Raw genomic sequence first — 27,994 nt, 5'->3', positions numbered from 1 at the left:
AATGACTTATGGGTTATTAATTATTATTGGTGATAGGAAGCTGAAGATTTAACTAAAGATTCCTTTTGGGTCAGAAGTGTGCAGTAAGAAGTGTTTGGAAAAGGCGACCGAGAATGGGGGTCACAGTTTATATGAAAAACATTTAACAAGCTGCAGCAAAATGGCGACGGTTATAAATAATAAATAATTAATTGTAAGTCGTATAACTTTATCCTACCTTTGTGTTGTTAGTTCTTCTTTCGAAGCTGTATGCGTATAGTACCCTGCTGATGGGAGCCGATCAATATTAGTCGAAGAGTAATACGGATAGAAACATGCGTGAGCATCCTTTAAAAGCAATTTGCTGAAATTTAAAAACGACTTTAACAGGAATATTTATTTAATTTAATTTTGATAAGTAGTCTAATAATACAATGTAGCCAAGGAATTATTGTACAAAATGCTGCTTACTTAAACACATTTTGAGGGTTGATTTAAGTACTTTAAAGGCACTTCCAAAAATTAGAGCTTATATTTATTGCTCTCCTATCGTTTATTAGAGAAGTGATTGAACTTATCACCGCACTTTAAGATCATAATATATCATTTATCTTTTTATTACGAACAGCTGGCTCTTGCCGAGTGTGCTCGACTTGTGAATATCCACTAAACTAAACCGACCGAAGCACTTTGCATCAGAGCAGAAGTCAAGTCACTAACTCTTATTGGTTCTGAAATCGTTGCGTTCATACATACGGATGGACGGGCAAACAGACGGACATGGCTAGGTTGACTCGGCTGTTGATGCTGATCATGATATATATAAGTTAACTATAATTCACTCACGCCCGGTCATTGTCGGGAATATGACTCCGAACGAAATTTTTGTGTGGCCGCTATGATTCTGATCCCCCTTGATGTTAGTCTTGAGCAAATGAACTTGTACTATAGTTCAGTTGACTTGCTATATTCGGAGAGAATGGGTCGGTTCTGCTCCCAATAAAAATCAAAGTTTAAACTCTCTATTCAGACATCACTTATTTGGCGCCCAACTCGTGGTAATCATACAATAAAATTACCCACGCGAGTGTTATATAAAAACTGAAACACTATATCAACAACTGCATGCGTTCAAAACGTGAAAAAGTGCAAGTTTTGATTGCTGACCCGCGTCAAAATTTTTGTGAATAATACATTGGCAGAAGTCCGCGAAAGCGCTATGACACAAAAAGTACACCGAAGCCGCTGGAGCTCTTCGGGCAGCGGTGTGTCGCCAGGCTAGCGCGCAAGCTATCTGGACAGCGAAGACTGCGGCGTTGGAACTGAGAAGCGATAGCTGCCCCAAGAACTAATTCCCAATTAGCAGTTGTCTTGAGATCAAGTAAGTGGGCTTCTCCTTAACTCTTTTCAAGTCGATACAAGAGATACATAATAAGTAAGAGGGAGCTCCCGACTAGGGGTACCCTGAACCCTCTTCTTCCAACATGTATATATATATATATATTCTATTTTAGAAGCTTTGTGTCAAGTTTGGTGAATCTATTTACTAAAACGGAAATGGAAGTAAGTTATCGATTATCGGACAACAAACTCGATCTGCGCTGGCACTAGGAGCACCTACATCTAAAATCTCAAGTCTCTAGCTCTTATAGGTTCTGAGATCCTTGCGTTCATATATACGGACGGACGGACGGGCTGACGGACGGATAGACAGACGGACATGGCCAGATCGACTCGGCTATTGATGCTGATCAAGAATATATATACTTTATGGGGTCGGAGATGCTTCCTTCTACCTGTTACATGCATTTGGATCTTGCACAAATACTATATACCCTTATACCCATTTTTAATGTATATAAAAACACAAAAATACATTTCTTTTTAAACATATTATATTTTGCACTACCTATTATTCAATTATAAATCTAAGCTGTAAATAATTATAATAAACTAGTAAGATATACGCCATTGAGAGCTTTGATTAATAATGAGGCTATATATTTGTCATTTGTATTTAAAGTTAATTGCAAGAACGCGCATTATGTCGGCTTGCTTCCCAATATATTCGTTAGTTGTCTTTACGTTACTTTATAGCTAAGCGCTCTGGCGTAACAAGATACTTCAGCGTCACTGAAGTCACACTCAGTCATCAAAATATTGAATTGTTTATCTGTAGTGAAGGTACATGAGCTCTTCATTCTCACAATACAGAACGCCCGGCACTATTCAAGTGACTCAGAATCTGACTAAACACTCAAACCCGAATTCGCAGACCAAGACTGCCACACGTTGTTCCCCCAGCGCCTAGCAATGTGGACGCTAAACAACTCAGGGCAATTATGCGGACGGCCATCGCCTTAGCTCAGCAATCTGCTGTAAACCAATACTGGAGCAGAAGAATCTTATGTGTCGTGGTGGCAAGCAGCGCTGGCAGCATATCATATTTTTAAGCCATTTTTTCAGGCCACAAACGCAATCTCACACACATGCTTTTCGCGACTTAGCCAAAGGACTTACCCTCGGCTCTCGCCCTTGCACAGGAGGTTGAATCTAACCATGAGAGATATACCTTTGCGGCTAACTACGCTAGAAGTCAGGAGGAAAATGAGCGAAGGAAGCCAGCAGGGGAAGCCACAGTCAAATGGCCAGGAAAATCCGCACTACAATAAGCAGGCCAGGACGCAAAGCCAAGCCGATCAAAACAGAATAACAATACGGCACCAGTGGCCATGGAAGTTGACCCTTCCATATCGAGAATGCTATACCCCTCACAAGCCCCATCTTATGTAAACAAGAGATCAGCTCCATCTGGTCGCAAAAGTGCTCAGAGAAAGTTGCGCACGGCGCACCAGGGGGTCAGAGTCATATGCCACAGCCGCTGATAGGGCAGTGTCGCAAATTGACGACGTTGGCAACAGCGATGCTGGTTCGGATGCGCTCAAATTTTTAAAAGTAAGTCACAGTTCATTCCATCCATGGCACAACAAATATCACACAAAAATGATTTGTGTCGATGTGTAATACAAAAGCTACATTCTTTATTTTACCAGGTAGGGGCCTCGCTTTGTTTAGCTTCAGGGCAACTTAAGTGAGGTACGATAGTCGAAAAAATAATTTCCACACTTGTGCCAGCGTCCATAAAAGTAAATTGTGCAGAGGCACCCCAATTAGTTAAAAGTTCTTTCTTAAAAATGCTAAAGACCAGACAAAAGGCTTTTGCAGACCCAGATGAAGCGTTGCCGTATAACACATCAGTCGTGGCTACCATTAGGACCACAGATGAGCAACCCATCTATGCCAAGCTTTACCCTTATCCAATGGGATATGATTTCGTTAATAAAGAAATCAAAGAACTGCTAAAGAATGACATAATTCAAAAGTCCGTCTCATCCTACAATAACCCAATATGGGTAGTAGACAAAAAAGGCACTGATGAGGCAGGTAATAAAAAAATGAGATAGGTAGTAGACTTTCGTAAACTTAACGAAAGAACGGTACCTGGCAAGTACGCTATGACAAACATAATATTGGGAAATTTGTTCAAAGCCAAATACTTCTCAACATTAGACCATAAGTGTGGTTATCACCAGATCATATTCGCTGCGCGCGACCGTGAAAAGACTTCTTTCTCGATAAACGGGGGGAAATACGAGATCAAAAGACTCTCTTTTGGACCAAAGAATGCAGCAAGCAACTTTTAAAGAACCATCGACGACATATTGCGAGAGCAGATTGGCAAGTTTTGCAATGTCTATGTCGATGAGGTAAATATCTTCTTAGAAGATGAGAAGTCCCACATTAAACATGTGGACTGGGTCCTAAAAAGTTTGCACAAAGCAAACATGAGGGTCTCAGTCGAGAAATAGCATTTTTTTTTAGAAAAAACTTGAGCTTTCTGGGATTCAGATCCAAAGAAGGTTAGGTTAGTTTCCAGAACCTAAAACGCTGTTTGAGGTCAGAATTTTTCTAGGCCTCGCAAGCTATTACAGATGTTTCATTAGGGACGTCGCTGCAATAGCAAGATCCATCTCGAATATTTTGAAGGGCGAAAATGGAACAGTCAGTAAACATAGGTCTAAAGGCTCAATTCTCTGAAGCGCAGCAACGGGCGTTTGAGAAGTTGCGTAATATTTTGGCATGCGAGGATGTCATTCTCAGGTACCTCGACTTTGAAAAGCCATTCGATCTAACGACCGATGTTTCGGCCCACGGCATAGGTGCGGGTTTCTCTTAGGAGGGTCGTCCTATAACAATGATTTCGAGAACATTGAAGGATTGTGAGGTTAGCTGCGCAACAAATGAGAGAGAGAGAGCTATTGGCCAGTGTATGGTCACTTGCCAAATTAAGGCACTATTTGGATGGGGTGAAAGACATTAACGTCTTCACCGACCATAAACTCTTGATCTTCGCAGTTCGGAATCCAATTTAACTGCGAAGTCTAATGAGCACCTCTTCTACAAACCCGGCAAGGAAAATCTGGTTGCGAATGCATTATTGAGGCAACAGCTCAACGCTGTAGATGAAGAAGAGGTGGTGTCCTGTGCAGCAACGATCCACAGCGAGGTCTCTTTCACCAACACCATTGAGTCAACAATTAAACCTTTGAACTGTTTTCAAAACCAAATAGTGTTGAAAGAGGCGCGTTTCCCCTTAAACCGCCGTTTCATTCTGTTTGGGAATAAGAAACGTTACTTGATCAACTATACTTGCATTGAATTGATAGAGGAACTCGAAGATGTAGTTTCACCCAAATGCGTAAATGCTCTCCACTGTAGTTTGCATACGCTTGCAATAATACAAGACGCATTGGTTCGAAGATACCCGGTCACGAAGTTCTGGCACTGCACACATCGTGTAGTGGACGTATTTGCGGTTGGAGAAGTAGTACTCTCCGAGTACTACTTCCCAAAGATGTGAAAGACAGCCAATGAAATGGTATAAAATTGCAAATGTGTGCTAGGGCTAAATATGCCGATCCCCTCACATGTAGGAGAGATGTTGCACACAGACATTTTCTCCACTGACAGGAAATTTTTTCTCACTTGCGTCGACAAGTTTTCTAAATTTGCTGTTGTCCAACCGGTCCCTTCAAGTACCATTGTGGATCTGAAGCCACCCTTAATGCAACTGATGAATTTTTTCCCAAAAGCCAGATCTATTTACTGTGACAATTATTCGTCATTGAATTCGGAAACAATCGTGGATATTGTAGCATGAGCAACATATATATAATACATACCCAACCAATGGTATGGTATATCAGATCAAATAAACAGTAACCCATTTAGCGACCCTTTGTAGCTAGGCATAACGCAATCCAAAGTACATTTGAAGTATGATCGTCCACTCATCAGTGGCGTGACCAGAGCGCAGAATATGCAACGTCTGCATATACTGCCGAATACCATTCCTTTGTTTTGCGATATATATGCTCAATGTATATGCTTTAAGTGTAAGCATATATACATGCTCCCGCTCTAGCGCTGTACTTCGCGACAGAGACTTATATACAAAAACTCTAATGCTAGATTTAAGTACAAACATATATGTATATAATTGAACGACACATCAGTCGATAAAATAGCATCAACGTCTTAAGACGTTTGGTAATAAGCTATCAACCAACTGATAAAACTGTTTTATTATTTTACATGGCGTCCGTGACAGTGGTTTGCTGTTTGTGTTAAAAAAAAATGAACAAAAATTAAAATGTTAAAATTGTTGTGCGGAAAATAAAAAAAAAATGAAATAATTTAATAATAGTGCATAATGAGAGTGCGTCAAAACAAAGATTGATTAATGATATGAACGAAAATTGCAATTGTGAAATATGTTTTATAAGTCGAAAGTGACAAGCAACAACATCAAGAACAACAAAACAATTGCAAATTTAACAACAGCATAGGGATGCTCCCAGTCTGCAAGAGTCTTCAGAGGTGTACCCCAACGATGGACCACGCCCACTCACAATAGCTGAGTATCGGGCACGACAACAGAAGAAGGAAAAGAAGAAAACCAAAAGAAGCAGAAGAAGGATTTAAATACTTCAACAAAGAAGTCTCCTACTCGAGAAGCAACTTCGTACTTATAAGGGCTGCAAACCTGCCAATGCCTAAATTGCCTTTATAAATTTAATCCTAATTCAAGCCGATGCGCGAAAGCACTACTTGAAAAATCTGTTAGGCTTTTTACTAACACATACGGTTGGACTATTAATTGTATAAATAAAAATTGCCAGCAAATCGTATGCCCTAATTAACCCAACTTTTTCCTTTTCCTAAATTAGTTTAAAATTGAAATTTACAATTTTTGAACAGTTTTCAAAGACAAATTATTAAAATTGACGGAAACTAAACTATTCAAATAAATTTTTTATTGTTTTTTAAATAATTTCTACTCAAAAAAAAAAAAAAAAGGACATTGATAGATTTTTTTTAATATATTTCCACTTGCTCTCAGAGTTAGAAAATATAAAATCGTAGATCAAACTGAAGATATACAATCTCTATGGATCTTACTGCTCATTTTAACAATTGTAACAGTTTATCAATTTATATTGACCATTTACGTAAAACACAATTAAATAATTAAAATACGTTATATGAACAGAGCCAACAACCTAAACGGAATGTAAAAACTAATAATTCTTTACATTAATAGAGTATAAAACACAAAAAAATGATAAAGATCATTGAAGATATATATATGTCGTATAAAAATAAAATTATCGTGACTATTATTTTAGAATGTTATCGATTAACTGTTAAGAATAAATATAAAATATGACAGAAGGTACTGTTATTCAATATTAGTGTCCCACTTGTATTAGGGCTGCTACTGAAAGCATGGTGTGAGACAAAGAAGTCAGTCTCTGCCGAGCATGGCCTGAGTGTGTTGTGTAGCTTTCAGTTTGGTATTTAGTGGTAAGTGCTCACTAACAGTACTTAAAGTCAGAGAAGAATGTAAAATGACAAGAGAATGTGTAGTGTGCTAGAGTACGATGAAAATCTCCTTATTCTGAACTAGCTAGTCATAGTGACAAGACGTGCTGTTCTCTTTAAAAATTATATTGTTTGTGACTACAACGACACTCGGGACTTGCTGAGCTGGCAGTATGCCTTATCATAAAGGAAGCGAATTCTCAGATCCGACATATATGAAAGACCCGCATTTTCGAATAAACGCGTTAACTATTTTACAAAAACATCGCGAATTCATTAACACATACCAATTCGAAAACGCATACCTGAGCACATTCGGCCAGAACACTAGCCCATTAATTCAATGGTCAGAAATCAAAACAGGAAAAGTACTTAGTGAAAATTATAAATCAAGATTACCCGATACTAGGGCTGGCAATAATATTTCTGGTGCGACTGCATCGTTATTCCTAAAATATTATGGAATGAAATACATTAGCGAAAACCATTAATGACTTCCAAGATCAATTTGATAAGTCATACAAATGCGTTAATAAAGATACACCGATTAAAGTCAAAACACTAATATACCATGTTCAGATATTGATTCAAGATAAGCTCACACAAGAGCATTCCAATCAATGTCTCAAGTTTATACAATCCTTAAATACAAGATTGAAAGCTATCGGTATTAGACAGAACATTGAAATAAATGCTCCAGAAGATCTAACTCGATTGCCTGATTTTAATGAAACCCATCTTAACGACTTATATGGGTCTAAACCACTAATAGACACATAAATCAACATCGATAAAGAACCGAACGAGGAAACCGAAAGAATGGCCCAACAAGTAGCCTTGGATAGGGAATATGTCATCATCTATACCTGAATTTGACGGTAAAAAACTCTCACTCAATCGGTTCCTTACAGCTCTATGCATAGTTCAGAGAACAAAAGGCACCCAAAAAGATTTGGCCGTTGAAGCTATTAAATCAAGGATAACTGGCCCAATCTTATGGTACAAGATAAAATTACAATCTCTGTCATTATAACTAAACTGAAGGGTAACGTCAACGGTGAATCACCTGAGGTATTAAAAGCGAAACTGTTTCACATTAATCAAAAATCTAAAACAGCATCACAATATACCGTTCGACAACTTTCGAAGGCAACTCGAAGCAGCATATATTGATGAAGGCTTAGACCCTGACAATGCAGAAAAATTCCTTACAAAAGAATCAATTTGTGCTATGATTAAAAACAGCGTCCCTTTCAATGACGTCCATATATCCATTGCAACACTGAAATGACCGGCAGTGCCAGTACTTTGTTGTATCACAGAGGCAGAGGTGGAGCTAACAGTTACCATTACACTCAAAGAGGTCGACCAAATAGTCGTGGCAATTATAAAGCAAATTACCAAAATTATAGCACCAACAACAGAGGGCCTCATAGAGGTAATGCCCGTGGTCATAACCAATATCAATCGTCAATAATGGCAATAATCAAGGTAACAACAATGTTGAAGTTACTCAGGCTAACTCGGAAAACTAGCAAGCCCCTTAAGATATTTACAAATATTTACAAAAGTACACACCGTAAATCTAAACCTCAGTATTTTTATTAAAATAAATAATTAAAAAACTGGCAAAGCATTTACGCTATTGCTAGATACTGGTGCAGACATATCTCTATTTAAAGAAAATGTTGACATATTAGAAAATATAAATTCAAACATATCAAATATCTGGAATTGGTGAAGGTTCAGTAGTTTCTAAAGGTTTAGTATTCGTAATATTATCTACAGAAAAATATGCACTCCACACGAATTTCATATAGTCGGACAAGATTTTTCAATACCTAGCGATTGAATTATTGGTATAGATTTCTTTAAAAAATATAATTGCCAATTAGATTTCACACAAACATGTAATTCTCTAATACTTCGGCCAAATAATTTAAATTATTCAATAAAAATACCAAAAATTCACACTTGTGATAATAATGCCACAATACTTCTAGCTCGCTATAAAGTTGTCCGTCAAATCAATATTGTTTCGCCAGAAAACAATATTTTCATTCCGAATCAAGAAATTGATAAAGGAATATTCATTGGAAATACTATTTCCAATAATCAACAAACATTTGTACGAATTTTAAATACAACAAATTCAATAAACAGAGTAAATCTTAACGACATTAAAATATAAAAGCAAAGTGACTATGAAACAGTCCAAGAAATTAGCAAAGATCGCCAGGAACCGGTGATGGAAAAACTAAAAGAGATTTTGCCCCCATTATTTAAAACAAAAAAAAAAACCTCTGCAGCAAGTACGCAGACATATTCGAATCCGAATCAATAACGACCAACGTTTTTTATGAACAAGAATTAAGGCTAAAAGATACTGAGCCAGTGAACATACTCATAAAGATTTAAATAAACAAGTCTAAAGCCTCATCTCAGATAAAATTGTAGAACCCTCTGTATCGGAATATAACAGCCTAATACTTCTCGTTCCAAAAAAAGGGATTACTGGAATCCGATACCAAGAGATGGCGATTAGTTACAGACTATCGTCAAATAAATAAACAAGTAAGAGGTTCTAGTCGGGAGCTCCCGACTAGAGGATACCCTGACCCCTCCTCTTCCAACATCAAATGCATATATATATTCTATTTTAGTAGCTATATATCAAGTTTGGTGACTCTAGCTCTTATTATTTACCAAAATTGCCCAAAAACAGGATATCGATATCGATTTTTATCGATTGATTGAAAACGCAGTAAGTTATCGATTATCGGAAACAAACTCGATCTGCTCTTATAGGTGCTGAGATTCTTGTGTTCTACATACGGACAGACAGACAGACGGGCATGGCTAGATCGAATCGGCTATTGATGCTGATCAAGAATATATATGCTTTATGGGGTCGAGATTCTTCCTTCTGCCTGTTACATACATTTGCATTTTGCACAAATTCAATGGGTTCAGAGTATAAAAACTACTCTCAGACAAATTTTCCTTACCAAAAATATATTGTTGATCAATTGGGAAGAGCTAAATATTTTTCATGCTTGGACTTAATGTCCGGTTTCCACCAAATATAACTAAAAGAACAAGTTATCTTTTTCAAATGATGATGACAATAGCATTTTCGGTATTAGACCCTTTACAAGCATTCTTGTATATGGATGACGTAATCGTCATCGGTTGTTCCGAAAATCACATGATCAAAATCTTAACAAACGGGTTTTACTTGTGTATGAAACACACCCTTAAATTACACCCAAAAAATGCACATTCTTCATGCATGAAGTGACTATTCTAGGTCACAAATGTACTGATCAAGGTATTTTGCCAGATGACAAAAAATATGGCGTAATTGAAAAATACCCTACGGACGCTGATAGCGCTAGAAGATTCGTTGCGTTCTGCAACTACTACAGACGAATCATAAAAACCTTCACAGACTATTTAAGGCACCTAACTAGATTTTGTAAAAAGAATGTTCCTTTCGAATGGACAATTGAATGCCAAAATACGTTCGATTACTTAATAATAAAACCTACCTGTAATAAGGCCTACTTTACTAAAATACCCAGAATGTTGTAAAAAATTTTGCATTAAACCCGATGTCAGTAAATTAGGCTGCGGAGTAGTTTTAACTCAAACATATGGAGATAAGCAATTGCCCGTAGCATATGCTTCTCGTTCATTTACAAAAGGAGAAAGCAATAAAAATACAATTGAACAAGAGTTGGCAGCAATAAACTGGGCAATAACACATTTTCGACCATATATATATGGTCAACATTTCAAAATCAAAACAGATCATAGACCATTGACATATTTATTTTCAATGGTCAATCCAAGTACAAAATTAACAAGAATGAGATAAGACTTAGAAGAGTATGACTTTACTGTAGAATATCTCAAGGGCAAAGACAATTTCGTTGCTGATGCAATATCACTAGAGTTGTGTCCTTTTGTTCAGACCAAGTTCGATTAAATGGGTCCTTAAAATGAGCTACTGTACTTATTCAGTGATTAGTGACCATAATAAAAAGTAGTAAAGAAGTTTCGACCAAACCGTACCTCGCGCTATAACCGCAACACCTATTCTACCGGGCCGCAGCCTCGGACCACCTACTATACCGATTCGTAGCCACGCACCATCTACACTATCGGGCCGTAGCCTCGCACCAACTGTACTACAGGGCCGTAGCCACGTACCACCCTCACTATCGGGCCGTAGCCTCGCACAACATGCTCCCATTCTAGGTTATGGTGAACATAGTCTATTCCCGATGTTAGAACAAATATGGCGGCCCGAGAATACAGGAATTAGCAATTTCCTTCGTTGATTTCATTACATTCACTCATTACATTCACTTGTTTATTAACCACTACTCTACTGTGTTTCCTTAACTAAGACCCTGCTGCACACTTACCTTATTGTCACACGTCTGCTCAACCCGATTTTCGCTCCAAAAGTCAAATCTGAAGCCCTAGCGCTCCGCTACCCGTTTAGGGTTATGTTTGTCCCTTTGTCCCCTTCGACACACGTCTACTCACTTCGATCGTCTTCGCAAAAAGTCTCGGCACGCTCGCTGGCGAGCCATGCGCTTGCCTCGGCCGCTCAACTTCGCCGCGAGCTTCCGCAACTTCACCTCGGAGCTTTCGCTCTTCGTCGCCGAACTGAAGTTGCCCTCTCGAAGGCGGTGTTGAGCAGTTGCCGCGACGTCAGTCGGTTAAATTTAAAATTAATTCGAGCTGGGCAACTTGCCCTTAACTAGCTTCAATACATCGGCTCCTTGCCTTAACTGCCCTTATTACTAATACAATGCTTATATACTATACAATGCGTATACCCTATAACTGTAATTATAAACTATGGAGTGGCTACCTTAGTGGCCGCCTCACACCCCCCTTACTTCGACAACGATACCGTCGCTTCCTCGGCGGCGTTTATGGCGACGAGATCTGGGTTCCTCAACTAAAATATCGCTTATCCGTTGCTTATGTTATTCCCCGCCCTAGCAGTGCAGCTCACATGGAATCTACCCTATCTATTCTTAACTTATTCTACGGTTATTCATTTAGGTTTGCTGCGCACGCTCTTCTTCGACATCCATTGGGTCCGGTTCCCCTCCGTCTTCGCTCATTTCTAGGTAAAACGGTTTCAGCTTCGACATATTTTCTACCCTCTTTTTCGTATACCTGACCTTACTAAGCGCACAATGTTGGGAGACACGAATTTGGTGACCCGATAGGGGCCGTCAAATTTGGGTGCCAATTTCGCGGCGAAGCCTTCAGCCGCGTTAGACAGCTGGTGCTGCTGAAACAGGACAATCAAATTCAGTGAAGGTCGCCACTCTCGTCTCCACAAGTGCCTGCCCTGGACCTTTGATATAAAAGATTTCTTTTAACCCATCCGCCTTCGTTCTAGGATCGAACGCACTAGTTGCGGAAACCGAAGTCATCAGATCGTATAGAGCGGCGGGCCGACGTGGCTACCTACCCTGCATGAGGAAAGCGGGACTGAATCCGGTCGAGTTCTCCGCTCTTGTGTTGACCGCTAGCGATATCTCGCGCAAAGCTCGTCCCACGAACTCTGATGGCCTTCGATAAATTGCGCTATCATGGTCTTTACGGTCCGGTAGGTCCTCTCGGTTGGATTCTCTTGTGGACAGTACGGGGCGGTATACTTGCCCTCTACATCCAGGGACTCCAGAAACGACTTGAAACTACAGCTCGTAAACTGCACCCCGTTCTTGCACTTGAATTTCCTAGAAACCCCGAACCTACTCAGAATCCTCTCTCGGAATGCGGTCTGCAGGTGTGCCGCCGTGGCCCTCCTGAGAGGGACCAGTTCCACCCACTTCGAAAAGGCGCCATGGAACACTAGTAGCGCGGTGTTGCCATGTTTTGACCGTGGAAGGGGTCCGACAAAATCAGCGCAAAGGGCTGCCATCGGCTCTGCTATCTGCCTCGTCAGCATACGTCCAGCCGGTTTGAGTTGCTCGCTCTTTAACTTTTGGCAGATTTCGCAGCACTTCACGTACTTGGCGGCGTCGCGGAACATACCTGGCCAGTAGTATCTCTGGGCCAATCTCGACACGGTTTTCCTCACGCCTTGATGTCCGTCCGTGGGAGCATCGTGGCAGTCTTGCAAAACACCTGTCGCTGATCACTAGACACGCATAGCTTCCAGGGAGTGTAGTCCTTATCATCCGCCCGGTGACCCAAATGCCTATACAGTTGTCCATTCTCTTCTATGTAGTCCGGGAACTACAGAGCCAACCGGCTCTTCGGCGATTCCAGCACGTATACTCGCGACCCACTTGCAGAGTGACTCGGCCACCACTGCTTGCTGACAGGTCTCTAGAGGGTGTCTTGATAGTGCGTCGGCCACGACGTTGAGCTTCCCTCGAAGGTAGTGAACGTCGAATCGGAACTGTTGTTCCAGTGCCCATCGCATGATCCTGCCTTAAGAGCCCTCGATCGAGTTGAGCCACGTAAGTGCCAGATGATCCGTCGAACCTGTACTCTTCTAGGTAGCAATGCAGCTTCCGGATCGATCATACGATTGCTATTCCTTCTCGGTGGCGGAATAGTTCACCTCAGCTTTTAGTAACTTCCGGCTCGCGTACGCGATCACTCGTTCCTATCCCTCAATTGTCTGCGGCAGCACTGCGCCGAGACTATACTCACTCGCGACAGTCTGCAAGAAGAATTTGGCGGAAAAGTCCGGGCAAGCCAACACAAGGGCAGTCGTCAAGCTATCCTTCAATTGACGCAATGCCTCCTCCTGTTCTTAATCCCATGCCCACTTCCGCCCCTTCGTTAAGAGCGCTGTGAGCGACTCTACTTGAGTCGCGAAGTTAGGAAGGACGCGGCTGTAACATGACGCCATCCCGAGACACTGTCGCAATTCCTTACAATTTGTCTGGGCCCTCAGGTTACATATCGCCTCCACCTTCTCTGGATCTGTGCGTATTCTTTTCCCACAAATGACATGTCCCACGTAGACCAAACTCTCCCTGAAGAAGCTGCTCTTCTTCCTATTCAGCCTGAGATTGGCCGCTCTTAAACGGCGGAATTCCTCAAATTCCAAATGGCCAAATGGCATCACCCACGATTGGGAAAGACCTCTGCCAGAGGAACAGGATAAGCATCTGGGATGGAATGCGCGTTGAGTTGCCGGTAGTCGATGCACATGCGCTACTCGCCTGCTCGTCTTCATATTGACTAAGACGATTGGGGCGCTGTGCGGATTAGGCGACGGCTCGATGGCACCTGCCTGGATCAGGTCATCCACCTGTTCATCAATCACTCTCTGCATGGCCGGATTTTTCTGATAATATATCTGCTTCAATGGGTTGTCATTCTTCAGCCCGATCCTGTGCTCCGCGATATGCGAGAGTCCCTGCTGCCCCTCGAAGAGTCCCAGTTCCGACTCCAGGAACTCCCCAAGTTCCGGGTCCAGATGCGCTGGCCACACTGCCTCTTCGATGCTGGGCTCGCCTTGCGTCTCGCCTCTTCCGGGCACCAGTCCGACTCCAGATAGAGCTCCACGATCGCTCAATTCTGGCAGTCGCTCCTGATCCACTGTGTCCGGGTGGGTTCTAGCCATTGCTCCTCATCCCTCCGTTTTCTAGCTCATTTCCGCTGTGCCGCCTCCATGCCTATCTTAGATCCGCTTTTGTAGCTCTACTCGCCGCCTCTTGGGCCCTTCAAGCTCTCAGTTCTCTCTTTTTCCGTCAGTTGCCGAGCAGGTGCTCCCCTTTCATGACCTTTCTTCGGTTCCTTCACCGTTTGTTTTTCCATGGTTGCCGAGCAAGCACTCCCGCTTCTTGACGCGTGAGCCCTTTTTTCGCCTCTTCCCTTGTTCCGGGCCCCACGGCTTGTGAAATCATTGTCTCTACGACCAGCTCCGCCTTGCCGCAGCGTATTGTAGTGCCCATTGCGCCCAAGAAGTCCATCCCCAGGATGACGTGGTCTATCATCGAGGGCATGATGAGCATCAACATATTGACCGCGTTCCCCGCTAGGCCGACGTCTTACCACAATGCCTTCTCTACTTAGAGAGTGGACCCATCTACGTCCTCCGCTCTTCCACGAATCTCCCACTTGCGTACGCAATCTTCGCACATGAAGCTGTGAGTGGCCCCGGTATCTATGGTGGCAGGCATCGTTCGCCTGCCAATCACCACCGTAGCGACGATTCGGTCACCGTCCACATTCAATGGGTGTCCTTTTATCGAGTACGGTGTGTGTCGGCGCCGGCCCGATCCTGGCCAGGGCAGCTCCGTTGCCCGTTTTCCGCCTCCGTGTGGCGACAACAATCCTGGCTTCTTCTTTCCCGGTGCGTTAGGACATTCCCTGACGAAGTGCCCCTCCTGTGCGACCCTACGACATGCCAGTCGCGGATAATTCCTGGTTCCGGCCTCTTGGCTCATCTTTTGGTGGGCAACTTGCGCAGGGGCCGTTACCGGCGGGGCGGGGATCCTCCTGTCCACAATGGATCCGGATCCGGTGGGAGTAGACCGGAATGGGTTGAGGTGTCCCCCCGTAGGCTGTAATGTCATTCCCCATTCTGTGTTACACGTACCCATGGCCACCTGATTGCCTGATTTGATTCCCAAATATATACTGTCCTCTGTCTCATAACCATCTCGTACTTCACGGCTTGCTGGGTTAGCTGAGATAAGATGGAGAAATCCTGCCGCCGTACTTAAAGCCTGTAATCGGCTGCGGGGTTCTGCCCAGCATTCGTGAAGTGCCTACAATATTAGCGGTGTTGTTGCAGAACAGATCGGAGCTTAGACCCCGTCTGGCACTCAAGTCCGCCACGATCTCTATATCGCATGCCTTCGTCAGCATACGAACACAGATATATACACGTTGGCTGGGCGCTGCCCTCGTATGTTAAAATGCAACTATATTGATTCGATAAGTGCGTTTATGACTATATGATCTTTAGGCATTAAAATAGGATGCTTTGTGTCCCGCTTATAGAAAGTTGTTGATACTGCCTCGCACACGGCTTTCTGGCAGAAGCTCAAATTAGTCCACCTCATACTGATTAATGAGCTCAAGTTCCCCTCGGTATCCCTTCGTCCCAGTATTGCTTCAGTAACCACAATTCTTGCACGAATATCTTACCTAGAATCAGTATAGGACTCAAGAATCCCAAGGGATCGAAAACTTGAGCTAGTTCTGATAGCACTGTAAGAACTACGTCTAATCGCTTTAGCTGCCAGTGGATAATGTTCCCCATATATTTCTGCTAGATAGAAAAAGCAGCGCACTGCTAGAAATGAAGCAAAATTTGTTCAACAAGTGACAGTTTTCAGACGCAAGCTGTCAAACCGCCACAATATGCACAAGAAGTTGCGATGAGAATCTATACAATTTGCTAATACATTTTGGCTATTTTTGCTGTTAGGGTGAACCTATGAAAGCGAAATCTAGTCATCGTCTCAAAAAGACACTCTGGACAATCTAGTATGTTAGCCCTAGTACTTTCTTGGGACTTTTAAATGGAAGTGCTACAGTTTAATGGCCATCTTCAGATTGTCCAGGCCGGCAATTTTTATCCTTGTTTGATTTGACCTGCAACAACCTGCTGGAAGAATAAAGAAACTCCCAATAGGATGTCAATTCATTGAGAAGAGTCAAATGTCGGATCCGCAAGGGTTACTCCATTGGGTGGTTTCCAATTCAAATCTAGAGGGGAACTTGTCGGATTATATTGCGTAATTTCGGTTAACACACAAAAATTGTACTGCAAACCTTGTCACTTCACCAATAATCTGAGATGTTGCATTGCCGATCCCACTGAGTCGCATACTTGATTCACGCATTTCTAGATCCAAACTTGAAACAAATTTAGAAGTTATAGCCTAATTCCACTGTTACCTTTTTGAAGAATGTGGCCTGTATGTTTTCCCATTAGAAAACATATTTTCACATTTTTCAAAAGTGTGACACACACGCCTTTAACGCATGTGCACTAGCACAAATGTAACACGATTTGCTAGTGTTGCTGCTAGCTATAGCTACACTAGCTTCCTTTAATAAGTTTTGCCACTTGGGTGGAGAACCATTGTTCCACGGGAGTTCTCGATTAGACAAGTTCATATTTCTATTTATTAAGAATTGCGATAGAAATACCCACGAAGGTAATTTTTTGTAGTCCCATTCGCTTTTCCCCTTATCGAATGTCTTCTCAAGTTTGTTGCGGATCAAATGAAAAACTAGCGCTACGAAAATGTCTTGCTCAGTGCCAAGAGATTTAAGGGCAGCTAACTGGGAGCTTACGCTGTCTGCAAGTACTCTCAGAGTCTCCGAGTCCATATTCTTGACAGGTTTCAGATGAAACATCTCATTTATGTAGGATTGGACAATAATTGCCTTGTTTCGTGACGGTCTTGCAATAACCGTAGGGGCCGATGGTAGTTATCACCCGATGATTCCAAACAATCAATAGTTCTTAGAGCGGATAGCTTCGTCATTAAGTCATTAAGTTTAGCATCTGACCCTAAGCGCATAGTAAATGTATTGAACCAACAAAAAACGGACAATAATTTGCTTCAATTAGGCTTAACCGTGCTTCCCACTCTGAGGTGTTATTAAAGCATAATGTTTCGCAATATAATTTTTGTTGCGCGTAAAGGAATTCATTACTCATTACTCTTTTTTGGAGCCATTGCTCTAACGACTAATTTGTACGAAAGTTTAATAATCATTTTTCTAATGCTTTGATTTTATCACAAATGCATAATTTCGTAACCAAATGCGTCTTGCCCCAGTTGGCTTCCGGAAACAATGCTCTTATGTTCTCTTGCATTCCAAAGAGGCAAATCATAATAATATGAATTCCCTTTGCAGCTGTACCTTAAGAAAGCCAAATAATACTCAGCGTACTTAAGGAACCGCACAGATAAGAACATCGAAACACGCAATTGTTTGAAGATCTCGCTGTAGTTAAAGCGGATAGTGCACATAAAAGGAATTCAATACCAATGTGAAGTCAATGTCAGTCAGGTAGGCAGATGCATGTATGTTCGAACACCCAAAATTGTAATCCTATAATTGGTACGTATACATGTAATGAGGAGATGTAATGCCTGAATGGAAACCCTTTTAGTTTGATATCACTGGTTCACTCAGGAATTCGACAGAGTTGATCGAAACGAACAAGAAAACAAGTAAGGAGAAAAAGTTGTCATGGGGGTTGAAAGTTCCCGTAGTTGTTTTTTATAAGTCGAGAATATCCGAGTACTAAAAAGTTGCCGATCAGTTGTTGTGTGTCAGATATTTAGTCGCTTGTATGCCGTGGTAGAATTATCGAGGAACTGCCGTAGATTGCATGTAAATCGCATTCATTAACTAAGCCATACATACAATATAACTGTAATTTTCAATATGTTACTATACACTTGCATGAATACTTGCCGCACTTTATTGCTAATTAAGGCTGATCTACCTTCTAACACCGCAGTCGTCAGCTTATTCCCTTGGTGAATAATTCCAATTAGCTTTCATGTTTAGCTGATTCCGGACTTAGACCTTATCGTCAGGCCCAGCTCGGGCGCTAATGTTCCGGTTAGAGAATTATATCGTTGCTTTCAGGATACCTTTGGGAACTCACTGATCACTCCCAGCTATGAGCAGAGGCATAGCTTGCCGGACAGGCCATAAATTTTCCGCCACCGGGTCGGTGATGCCCCATTAATATCTCTTTATCCTATCTATTTAACACTCCATATAAATATATGCTAAATAGCACACATATCACTACTTTATAAACAAATTACTACGTTCTTTTTTCCTATTTATTGTATTCTCTTAAATAATATAGAAACTTTGGATTATTTTAATTTAGCTTGATAACCATCCAAAGTGATGCTATTCGCAAATAGTGTACTCTATCTAGGCTCTTAGCATTTAATTTTCATATTGTTTTATATGTAGAATGTATTAAATAATAAGGAAGACACTCGTTTTGTCGACCATTAATAAATTAATTTGCAGAAATGTAAAAATTAATAGCAGTATTCATATCAACCGAGTCATATAAAAAAGACCAATCGGTTGCAGAAATATGTTGATTAAGCAAGGAATAGTTTCCTTTGCGAAAGCAACGGCGGGGCTTATTGCTAGCTGATGAATGAGAAATAAGAGGATTATAATTGAAATATGAAACCTTTAAAGTATGATGATATATATCCTCTGGAATAGATAAAGGAGGGGACCTGGACACGTTAGCAATAAAATTGTCGTTAATAAATACAAGATCAAGTGTTCTACGCAAATGATTAGAAATTGAATTGATTTGAAATATCGGAGCTGAGGGTACTAGATAGTATATAATTAGGTCACTATCACGCACGTGTGAAGAAACGTTTTTAATATAAATAATATGTTACATATAATCTGGAATATCGGAAGAAGGAGGAACATGTGTTATAAATATCATGTGATGGAAAAGTCACTTTAAGTGAGACAATCTCAGCGTCAGTATACGTAAGAAAATAGAAATGTTCTGACTAGAGAGTGGCTTTAACGGCAATTAATACCCCACCACCTCGAGTCGGCCGATCATTTCTATGCAAAATAAAATTGTTCGAAAAAGCTCAGAATCAGATATGGTTGAACTCAACCATGTTTTTGAAAATGCGATTATATCCGAATCGAAGAAGTGCCAGCCATATAAAGATATTTAAGCTTATAAATGAGACCTCGGACATTCTGATAATGAATAGAAACTAGGTCAGAAGACGAAGTTGGTTTTTTGCGGCAGTAACTGTACCTTTCATCGAAAGGACTGGAAGGGTGACAGGCTGGTTTGCTTTTTTTGGCTTGAGTGGGGGAGTGCGTAAACATAACCAAGTTCTTTTGCGCGCAGCACGCCCGCCGTTGACTGCTGTCAGAATCGTACTCCTCGCTCGCTGTTCATCTGGGCAGCAACATGAGCAACCCCGTTGCTGCCCATATGCACATCTACAAATTTTGGGTCAGTTGAAGGCTAAGGGCATTACAAAGGGAACCCGATTCGCTCCCCTCCTACTCTCTCTGAGGGAATCTAAATATAGATTAGAGCAAGCCTATATGCGAACTACTGAAATAAGTGGGAATGCGTTGGTATAAGAGGTTGCGTTTCTACTGCATTCGAATGAACAAACAATTTTTTAATTGTTGTTGTCGCGCATAATAAAACAGACGAATTTGTTCGGCTGTGCCAAATTTTTTATTCCGCCTAACGCTTTATTTATTCCTACTCATTTTACTGGTATGAGCACAACAAGCACTCACATTGCTACTCATGCGTTTCATTGTGTGCCTCGCAGTTACGCGATTCAATTCAAATCGAGTCCATTCAATTTAACGTATGCTGTGAGTGAAGCCATGCAGCTCTCTAATATACATATATGTTCGGCTCAGCAGCTAAAAATTAAATTAGTATTATGTTCGCATAACAAGCAATGTCACTATTATGTTTTGTTTGGCGCTTCTCGCATGCCAAAAAATAGCTCAATATTATTTGCTGTTAACTATCTAGCGCTTATCGTTTTGCGCTCAACGTAGTTTCTGCTATCGCGCTCTTTTACCTTTTGCACTTTGTCTTAAGCGGCTAGCGCATCAATGCTAGCGATGTCGCAATGCATTCTTGTCTCCTATGTTAGCTATATCGGATCTCTTATCGATCGCTTCGCTAAAAATTGTACATTTTCGCATATTGTCAATACGCTGCTATAAGCATATAAATAAATCAACCCGTTGCATGAACTTGTAAGAAAAAGCGGCATTTTTATAACATCCTTAACTTCTCGCTATTAAGTGCTAATAAAAAAGCTTGTTAGCCCAACATTTTGGTGACCCCGACGTGATTCTTTTTATATAACATTATAGTGTTGCATAAAATTAATAAAATTAAAATTGAGCTAGTTGTTACTAGTTTCGGCAGCAATTAAAAACCGCTCTTATATACATACATATGTACGAGCAAGTGTCATGCGGTAATTTGCAGTAAAGAGGAGTCTGTGTACATAAGCATATATACATCTACATACAGACGCGTTGGCTCTCGCTATCTGCATTTTACTTGTGTTTTTATTCGACTAGCTGTTGCGCGCGCTTTAAGAGTACAGTGCTGATAATAAGACAACGGTCAACGAACTTTCGTGTGCAGTTTTAATTCGGTTTTTTTGACCTTTTTTCGTTTTCTTCGGTTGCCATGGAAAGTTCTAGTGCTGAATCGCTGGCCCAGCCTACAAACAGGGTGTAATTTTCAAAGCGCAAGGTGGCGTCCTCGTATGATGGGTTGCAGGCGCTTCAATCTAGCCTCAACCAAACGCCCCTTGCCAATAATAATGAAATTGCATTGTCGGTGCTGCTCATCCGGATTGAAAAAATGGAATCTGAATTCGAAGACGCTCAAAACAAATTGGAAGAAGGCGTAAGGCTTTTGATGAGCTTTCAGTAACTTTGGAGACTTCGGTGCGGTTTGAAATCGCTAAGCACAGTAGAGCATTGCCGTCCAGCTCCACATTTGTAAATGAATCTATTGCTGCTGCGTCAATGACTAGATCCAGGGCGTTACCGACCTTACCGCTAATCAAATTTCCAACGTTTTCTGGAGGTTATACGGAGTGGTCAGATTTCTTTTCAATGTTCAAAACTTTAATCGAAAATCATTCCGAACTCACAAACATTGAAAAAATGCAGCATTTGCGGCTCTGCTTGAAGGACTCTGCGCTGGATACTATTCGGTTACTGGAAATATCAGAGGCTAACTATTCCATAGCATTAAATTTATTACAAAATCGATTTGATAACCTTCGATTAATATTTCAGGCACACATCGTTAAACTGCTGGGGCTCAAGAAGGTAGAGAATGGCTCCGCTGGCATGCTGTGTGAATTGTCGGATAAGTTTAATGCCCATATTCTGATGGCCGAACCGATGAGTTAATTCAACGATTTTGGGAAGTAGAAAGTTTTCCAGACCCTGTTGCTAAAGCAACAAAAGAAGAGCTTGACTGCGAGGAGCATTTTGTTAAGAGTTTCCAAAGGTTGCCAACAGGAGCATATTCCGTGCGACTCCCTCTCAAACTCACTCTGGATTAATTAGGTGAATCTTATCAACAGACATTTCGCAGATTTATATCGCTTGAGAGAAAGTTGCATCGTCATCCCAACCTTAAGTCCCAGTATTGCGCGTTCATTGAAGAGTATATGGAGCTCGGACATATGACTCTTGTCCCTCCAGAGTTGTTATGTTTATGCAAATATGCTGAAGGAACAAAGCACGAGCACCAAACTTCGTGGCGTGTTTGATGGTTCAGCTATCACCAGCACTGGATGTTCGCGGAATGAAGTGTTGATGGCTGGGCTCGTCATACAACCGAAGCTGTTTAACATTTTGATGCGATTTTGCACGTTCCCGGTTGCCCTTACTGGAGACATTGGCAAGATGTATCGCTGTGTCAGAGTTACGGTCCCAGATAATTACCTACAATGCATCTTGTGGCGAAATTCTACTGATTCTGAAATAAGTGTCTTCAAGTTTGACACAGTTACGTATGGCACAAAACCAGCTTTCTTTCTTGCCGTTCGAGCAATGCAGACATTGGCAGCCGACGAGCAACATTCATTTCCAATTGGTGCAAAAATTTTTCGACGCTATTTCTATGTAGATGACCTTATATCTGGCGGTGGCTCGGTCCAAGAGGCGATCGACGTATTAAATCAAACAAAGGGCATCCTATCTAAAGGTTGCTTTGAACTCAGAAAATGGTGCTCGAGTCACTCTGCAGTGCTAAAAGGCATTCCTGACAAGGATAAGGACTCGTTTTTACAATTTGGCGATGGAAGCGACATTACCAAAACCTTGGGCCTTGCTTGGGATCCTTCAATTAATGTTTTCTCTCACGCCTGCCAATCAGACACTTAAACATTGCGATCCCTTAGGACTAATTGGACCAGTCATCGTTAAGGCCAAAATCCTTATGCAGCTTCTTTGGAAGGAAAACTTGGATTGGGATGAGAGTTTTCCAACTTCTCTAAATACTGCCTGACACGAACTTTGTCAAACTTTCAGGAATGTCCAATTATCCACCTTCCCCCGGTTGGCTTGCAATACACAGTGCGATGTAGAGGTTCACGGCTTGACGGTGTGACGCTAGCATTACCGCGTACGGAGCTTGCATTTATGTGGTTTCAAAGAGACATCATTCAAGCTGACGCCTATTTTGTTCTAAATCATGAGTGGCTCCACTTAAAACTCTTACGGTAACAAAACTCGGGCTTTGTGGCGCACTTTTGTTAGCCCAATTGATGCAGGAAGTAGCTGAAATGAAATTATTTACCGGTACATTGCTGGCCAGATTCATCAATATGTCTATCATAAATCCGTTATGAATCGTCGAAGTTCAACGTATTCGTTGCAAATCGGATAGCCACCATCCAGGAACTCACAGCGGGCTTCCAGTGGCATTATGTTCCAGCAGCCAGTAATTTATTTATGTGTACAAGTTTATCCATCGTATTCGGCGCCCCGGACGTTTGATCTCCGACATACGTTTTGGATCCTTCATACTTTTACGTAACGTTCAAAAGGGCTCTCTTTGGGATGATATAAAGAACGTGCAATCAAAGGGCGTGGTCGCTCGTTCCAGTATACTCTCATCATTATTGCACTTTCAGGATGAATTTGGTATTCTTCGAGTTGGTGGGCGCCTCGAAAAGTCAAGCCTTCCTTATGAGTCCCGTCATCCTATTATACTGCCCAGACTCTCACTCACTTTCATGAGCGGAATCTCCATGCTGGACCACGAGCCTTGTTGGGAGCAAAACAGTTTTCCGGAACAAGCCCCGCTTGGTGGAGCATGTAAATGCTAATCTTCCAAAGGAGCGATTTGTTAAAACTCGAGCGTTTGATAAGACTGGTGTGGACTTTTGAGGACCATTCTTCTACAAGCCTGACACTCGAAACAAAGCTCCTATAAAATTCTACATCAGCGTATATATTTGCTTCGCCACGAAAGCCATTCATTTGGAGTTGGTCAAGGATCTATCTACGTGTGCATTTCTCAATGCTCTAAAGCGCTTTATATGCACTCGTCAGATTTGGTCTGACAATGCGATCAACTTTGTCGACGCCAAAAACGAGCTTTTGAGGTTAAAAATCTCTTCCTCAGAATCTGTCATCAAGAGGCTGTGCTCCAGTTTTGTTTAACGGACACAATTGACTGGCGCTTCATTCCAGCGCGCTCCCCTCACTTTGGTGGCCTTTGGGAGGCTGCGCTAAAAACTGCAAAACATCACTTCTATCGGGTTCTGGGGTCAACTGTTCTGGGATTCGAAGAGCTTCGTACCGTTGCCGTTAATTCTAGACCACTGCTTCCCATTTCAGAAGATCTAGAAGACCTTGATGTTCCTACCCCAGCTCATTTTTTGGTGGCCCACAAGCCACGTTCACAGAACCAGATGTGACACGGCTCAATTTTAATCGTCTAGATAGCTGGCAGCGAGTGTCCTACATGCACCAAGTCTTTTGGTCTCGCTGGCGAGAAGAATATTTAAATCTTCTGCTACAGCGTTCCAAATGGGGGACTCTCAAGCAAGGTGTGGCTCTCAATGACATCGTTCTTGTCAAAGACGAGAACTAATCTCCTCTAAAATGGCCACTAGTAGAGTGGTTGAATTGGTATAAGTAACTGATGAATTCACACGCGTTGCAGTTCTCAAGACTGCTAATAGAATCATTAAGCGAGCAACTAATAAGCAGTGTCTGCTTCCCCTTAACGATCCTGTTGAAGCTCAATCGTTCAACGCGGGGAGTATGTTCGGCTCAGCAACTAGAAATTAAATTAGTATTATGTTCGCATAACATTTCAGTTACATATTGCCCTGCGAGGCAAGCAATCTCACTATTTTGTTTTGTTTGGCGCTTCTCGCATGTCATAAAATAGCTCAATATTATTTGCTGTTAACTATCTAGCGCTTATCGCTTTGCTCTCAGCGTAGTTTCTGTTATCGCGTTCTTTTACCTTTTGCACTTTTTCTTAAGCGGCTAGCGCATCAATGCTAGCGACGTCGCAATGCATTCTTGTCTCGTATGTTAGCTATATCGGATTGTACATTTTCGCATATTGTCAATACGCTTGCTGTAAGCATATAAATAATTCAGCCCGTTTCATTAACTTATAAGAAAAAGCGGAATTTGTATAACATCCTTAACTTCTCGCTATCAAGTGCTTATAAAAAAGCTTGTTAGCCCAACAATATATATTATTATTAATTGATTCATATGCCTTATAACGTAAACCCGTTTAAGAAGGGTATAATGTTTCTGAGAAAAATTTATATAACAGGTAGAAGGAAGAATAAAGTATATATAATTATTATTTTTATTATGGCATCCGTAGCCAAGTCGATCTATCCATGCCCTTCTGCCCGTCCGTCCTTCCGTCCGTGTGTATGAACGCAAGGATCTCATAACCTTTAAGAGCTAGAGACTGAAATTTTGAACGTAGGTTCTCCTAGTACCCGCGCAGTACTACCACTACTCATACAATGTATAGACATACCAAATGGCCCTTTTTATCGAAACAAAAAAAATCGAAAGGAGGCAGCCCCAAGGGTACCTGCGACCATTTTAGTGTGCCCAGACATAGTAAGACTGCTGAGAGTGGCAGCCGAACGCCGGCCTCGCCTGGTACTACTTCGGTTCCGATACTCGATAATTTACCCCACATCCAAGTAATCGTTCAAAGTCGATATGAAAATCATGTTTTTCGATCGTTTAATGGAATAGGTAATAATATTTCAGGTAAATCAGATCAGGGACAGTTATATATATGCATATATATTTGCTTGAAGCCTTAATAATTGGTTCCTGATGATGTTCAGCATTTCTCACTTCGATTTCTCACTCAAAATTCATCCGTGGTGCGAAATAAATGACTAAATTTTTTTTTCAGGTTTACGTGATTTTTCTGAGTTTATCATTTACATCATTAAGGAATTTTATGTATTTTGCGAAAAGTTCAGAAATCGGATATACAAAGATATGTTTAGCTTTAAAACATTTCCGGATCAAGAGCTTAATCTGGCTTATTTTTAAAGCTAAATGTGCTTTTTATACCCTGAACCCATTAAAAATGGGTATAAGGGTATATTGTATTTGTGCAAAATCCAAATGTATGTAACTGGCAGAAGGAAGCATCTCCGACCCCATAAAGTATATATATTCTTGATCAGCATCAATAGCCGAGTCGATCTAGCCATGTCCGTCTGTCCGTCCGTCCGTCCGTCCGTATGTATGAACGCAAGGATCTCAGAACCTATAAGAGCTAGAGACTTGAAATTTTAGATGTAGATGCTCCTAGCTCCCGCGCAGATCCAGTTTGTTTCCGATAATCGATAACTTACTCCGTTTCCAAGCAATCGATAAATATCGATGTCGATATCGACATCCTGTTTTTTCTAGCAAATTGGGTAAATAATAAGAGCTAGAGCCACCAAACATGATATGTTGCTTCTAGAATATTATAGATATTTCAAGTATCTTTCATTTCATACCTATCGGCACCTCCCCGCTACCACCCTAGAGCTATTAATCAAGTTAATAACCCAACTTTTATTGCCAACCAATTTAAACCACAATTTAAATGCAATTGACTTTTTCAGAATACACAAATATTCTATGGAACAATAAGATATACTGTAGAAAATTTCATAATGATCGGTTAAGAAAAACCAAAGTTATATGCAACTGCGCAATTGAATGAATTGAATTGAATTGAATTCTGTATACATGTACACACACACATTCATGCGCGTCTGCTTCGCATTCTAATAGCATGGTAATTGCATCTTTTTTTTGTAATGTTATTTTAGTTCCTTTTTTTATCATAAGTACTTAATTGTTGGAGTGGCTGTTGAGTAGAGGCATAGCAAGTCATGCGGTCTGTCGCGAGTTCGAGCCCAACCAGGGAAAGTATTATTATTATTTTTTTTTGCTGGTGTGGCTGTTGAGTAGAGTCGACAGTAAGTAATGCGGTCAGTTGCAAATTCGAGCCCTGCCAAGGGAACTTTTTTTTATTAATTTATTTGGTGTTGGAATAAGAGGCTTCAGGGTATCCCCTAGTCGGGAGCTCCCGACCAGAACCTCTTACTTGTTTTATCTTAAAACCTCCTGCATTAAGATTTATCTGATAAATACCAGTTTTGTTTTTTTTGATTAGAAACCAAAAGTAGATCATTTTAAGTACAGTATTTGCATAGCACACACAACACACAGTAAGTGTTGATAGGTGGTTGGTTGATAGGTAAAGGTTCATTGCTGTTAAAGTTGGTACTGCATTTCTATGTAAACAAAGTTGTGAAAGTTGTTGGAAATTATGTTGCGGTGAACTGATACGCACTGTTTTGGTAGCAAACATCGATCTAAAATAATTTTCCTTTATAAAATAATATATTTCATACAAAAGTCGTTAAACCTATTCTAAAAATAACATTATATTAATTTTTTTTCCTGGTACAAAAGTTTTGTTTTTTACTCGACTTATTTTTATGTTTTTTTAAAATCTTGCAACGCCATTGGCAATAACATGTGTTGCGATCTACCGTTGTTTAAAACCATATATATTTATTCAATTAGAATTACATTTTGAAGAGAAAACCACTCAATCCCAAAGCTTATTTTTTTTTACAGAATCATATGCTTAGATCAGAAAAATTATGGAAAGCTACCTATTCGGTTCAGCAGCTAAAAATTGAATTAGTATTATATTTGAATAACATTTCAATTACATATTGCCCTGCGAGGCAAGAAATGTTACTATTTTGTTTTGTTTGGCGCTTCTTGCATGTCATAAAAGAGCTCAATATTATTTGCTGTTAACTATCTAGCGCTTATCGCTTTGCGCTCATCGTAGTTTCTGTTATCGCGCTCTTTTACCTGATGCACTTTTTCTTAAGCAGCTAGCGCATCAATAACGCAATGCACTCTTGTCTCGTATGTTCGCTATATCGGATCACTTCGCTAAAAATTGTACATTTTCGCATATTGT

General features: G+C 40.9%; 1 protein-coding gene across 6 annotated transcripts in view; it reads right to left on the bottom strand.

Annotated features, from left to right (window-relative positions):
* LOC115760416 (acetylcholine receptor subunit alpha-like) overlaps nucleotides 1-27,994 on the bottom strand; it is a 405,819-nt gene that overhangs the window by 74,336 nt on the left and 303,489 nt on the right. For all 6 annotated transcript variants that reach the window (XM_030701721.1, XM_030701719.1, XM_030701722.1 and 3 more), the window contains one exon: nucleotides 218-343. In XM_030701721.1, the coding sequence (XP_030557581.1) occupies nucleotides 218-343 (126 nt within the window). The remainder of the gene's footprint in view (nucleotides 1-217; nucleotides 344-27,994) is intronic.

Source organism: Drosophila novamexicana, unplaced genomic scaffold, assembly GCF_003285875.2.
Source record: "Drosophila novamexicana strain 15010-1031.04,08,12 unplaced genomic scaffold, DnovRS2.1 tig00000434-arrow-pilon, whole genome shotgun sequence".
Taxonomy (NCBI): Eukaryota; Metazoa; Arthropoda; class Insecta; order Diptera; family Drosophilidae; genus Drosophila; species Drosophila novamexicana.
The sequence above is the reverse complement of the archived record's forward strand: the minus strand, read 5'-3'. Positions and strand labels throughout refer to the sequence as shown.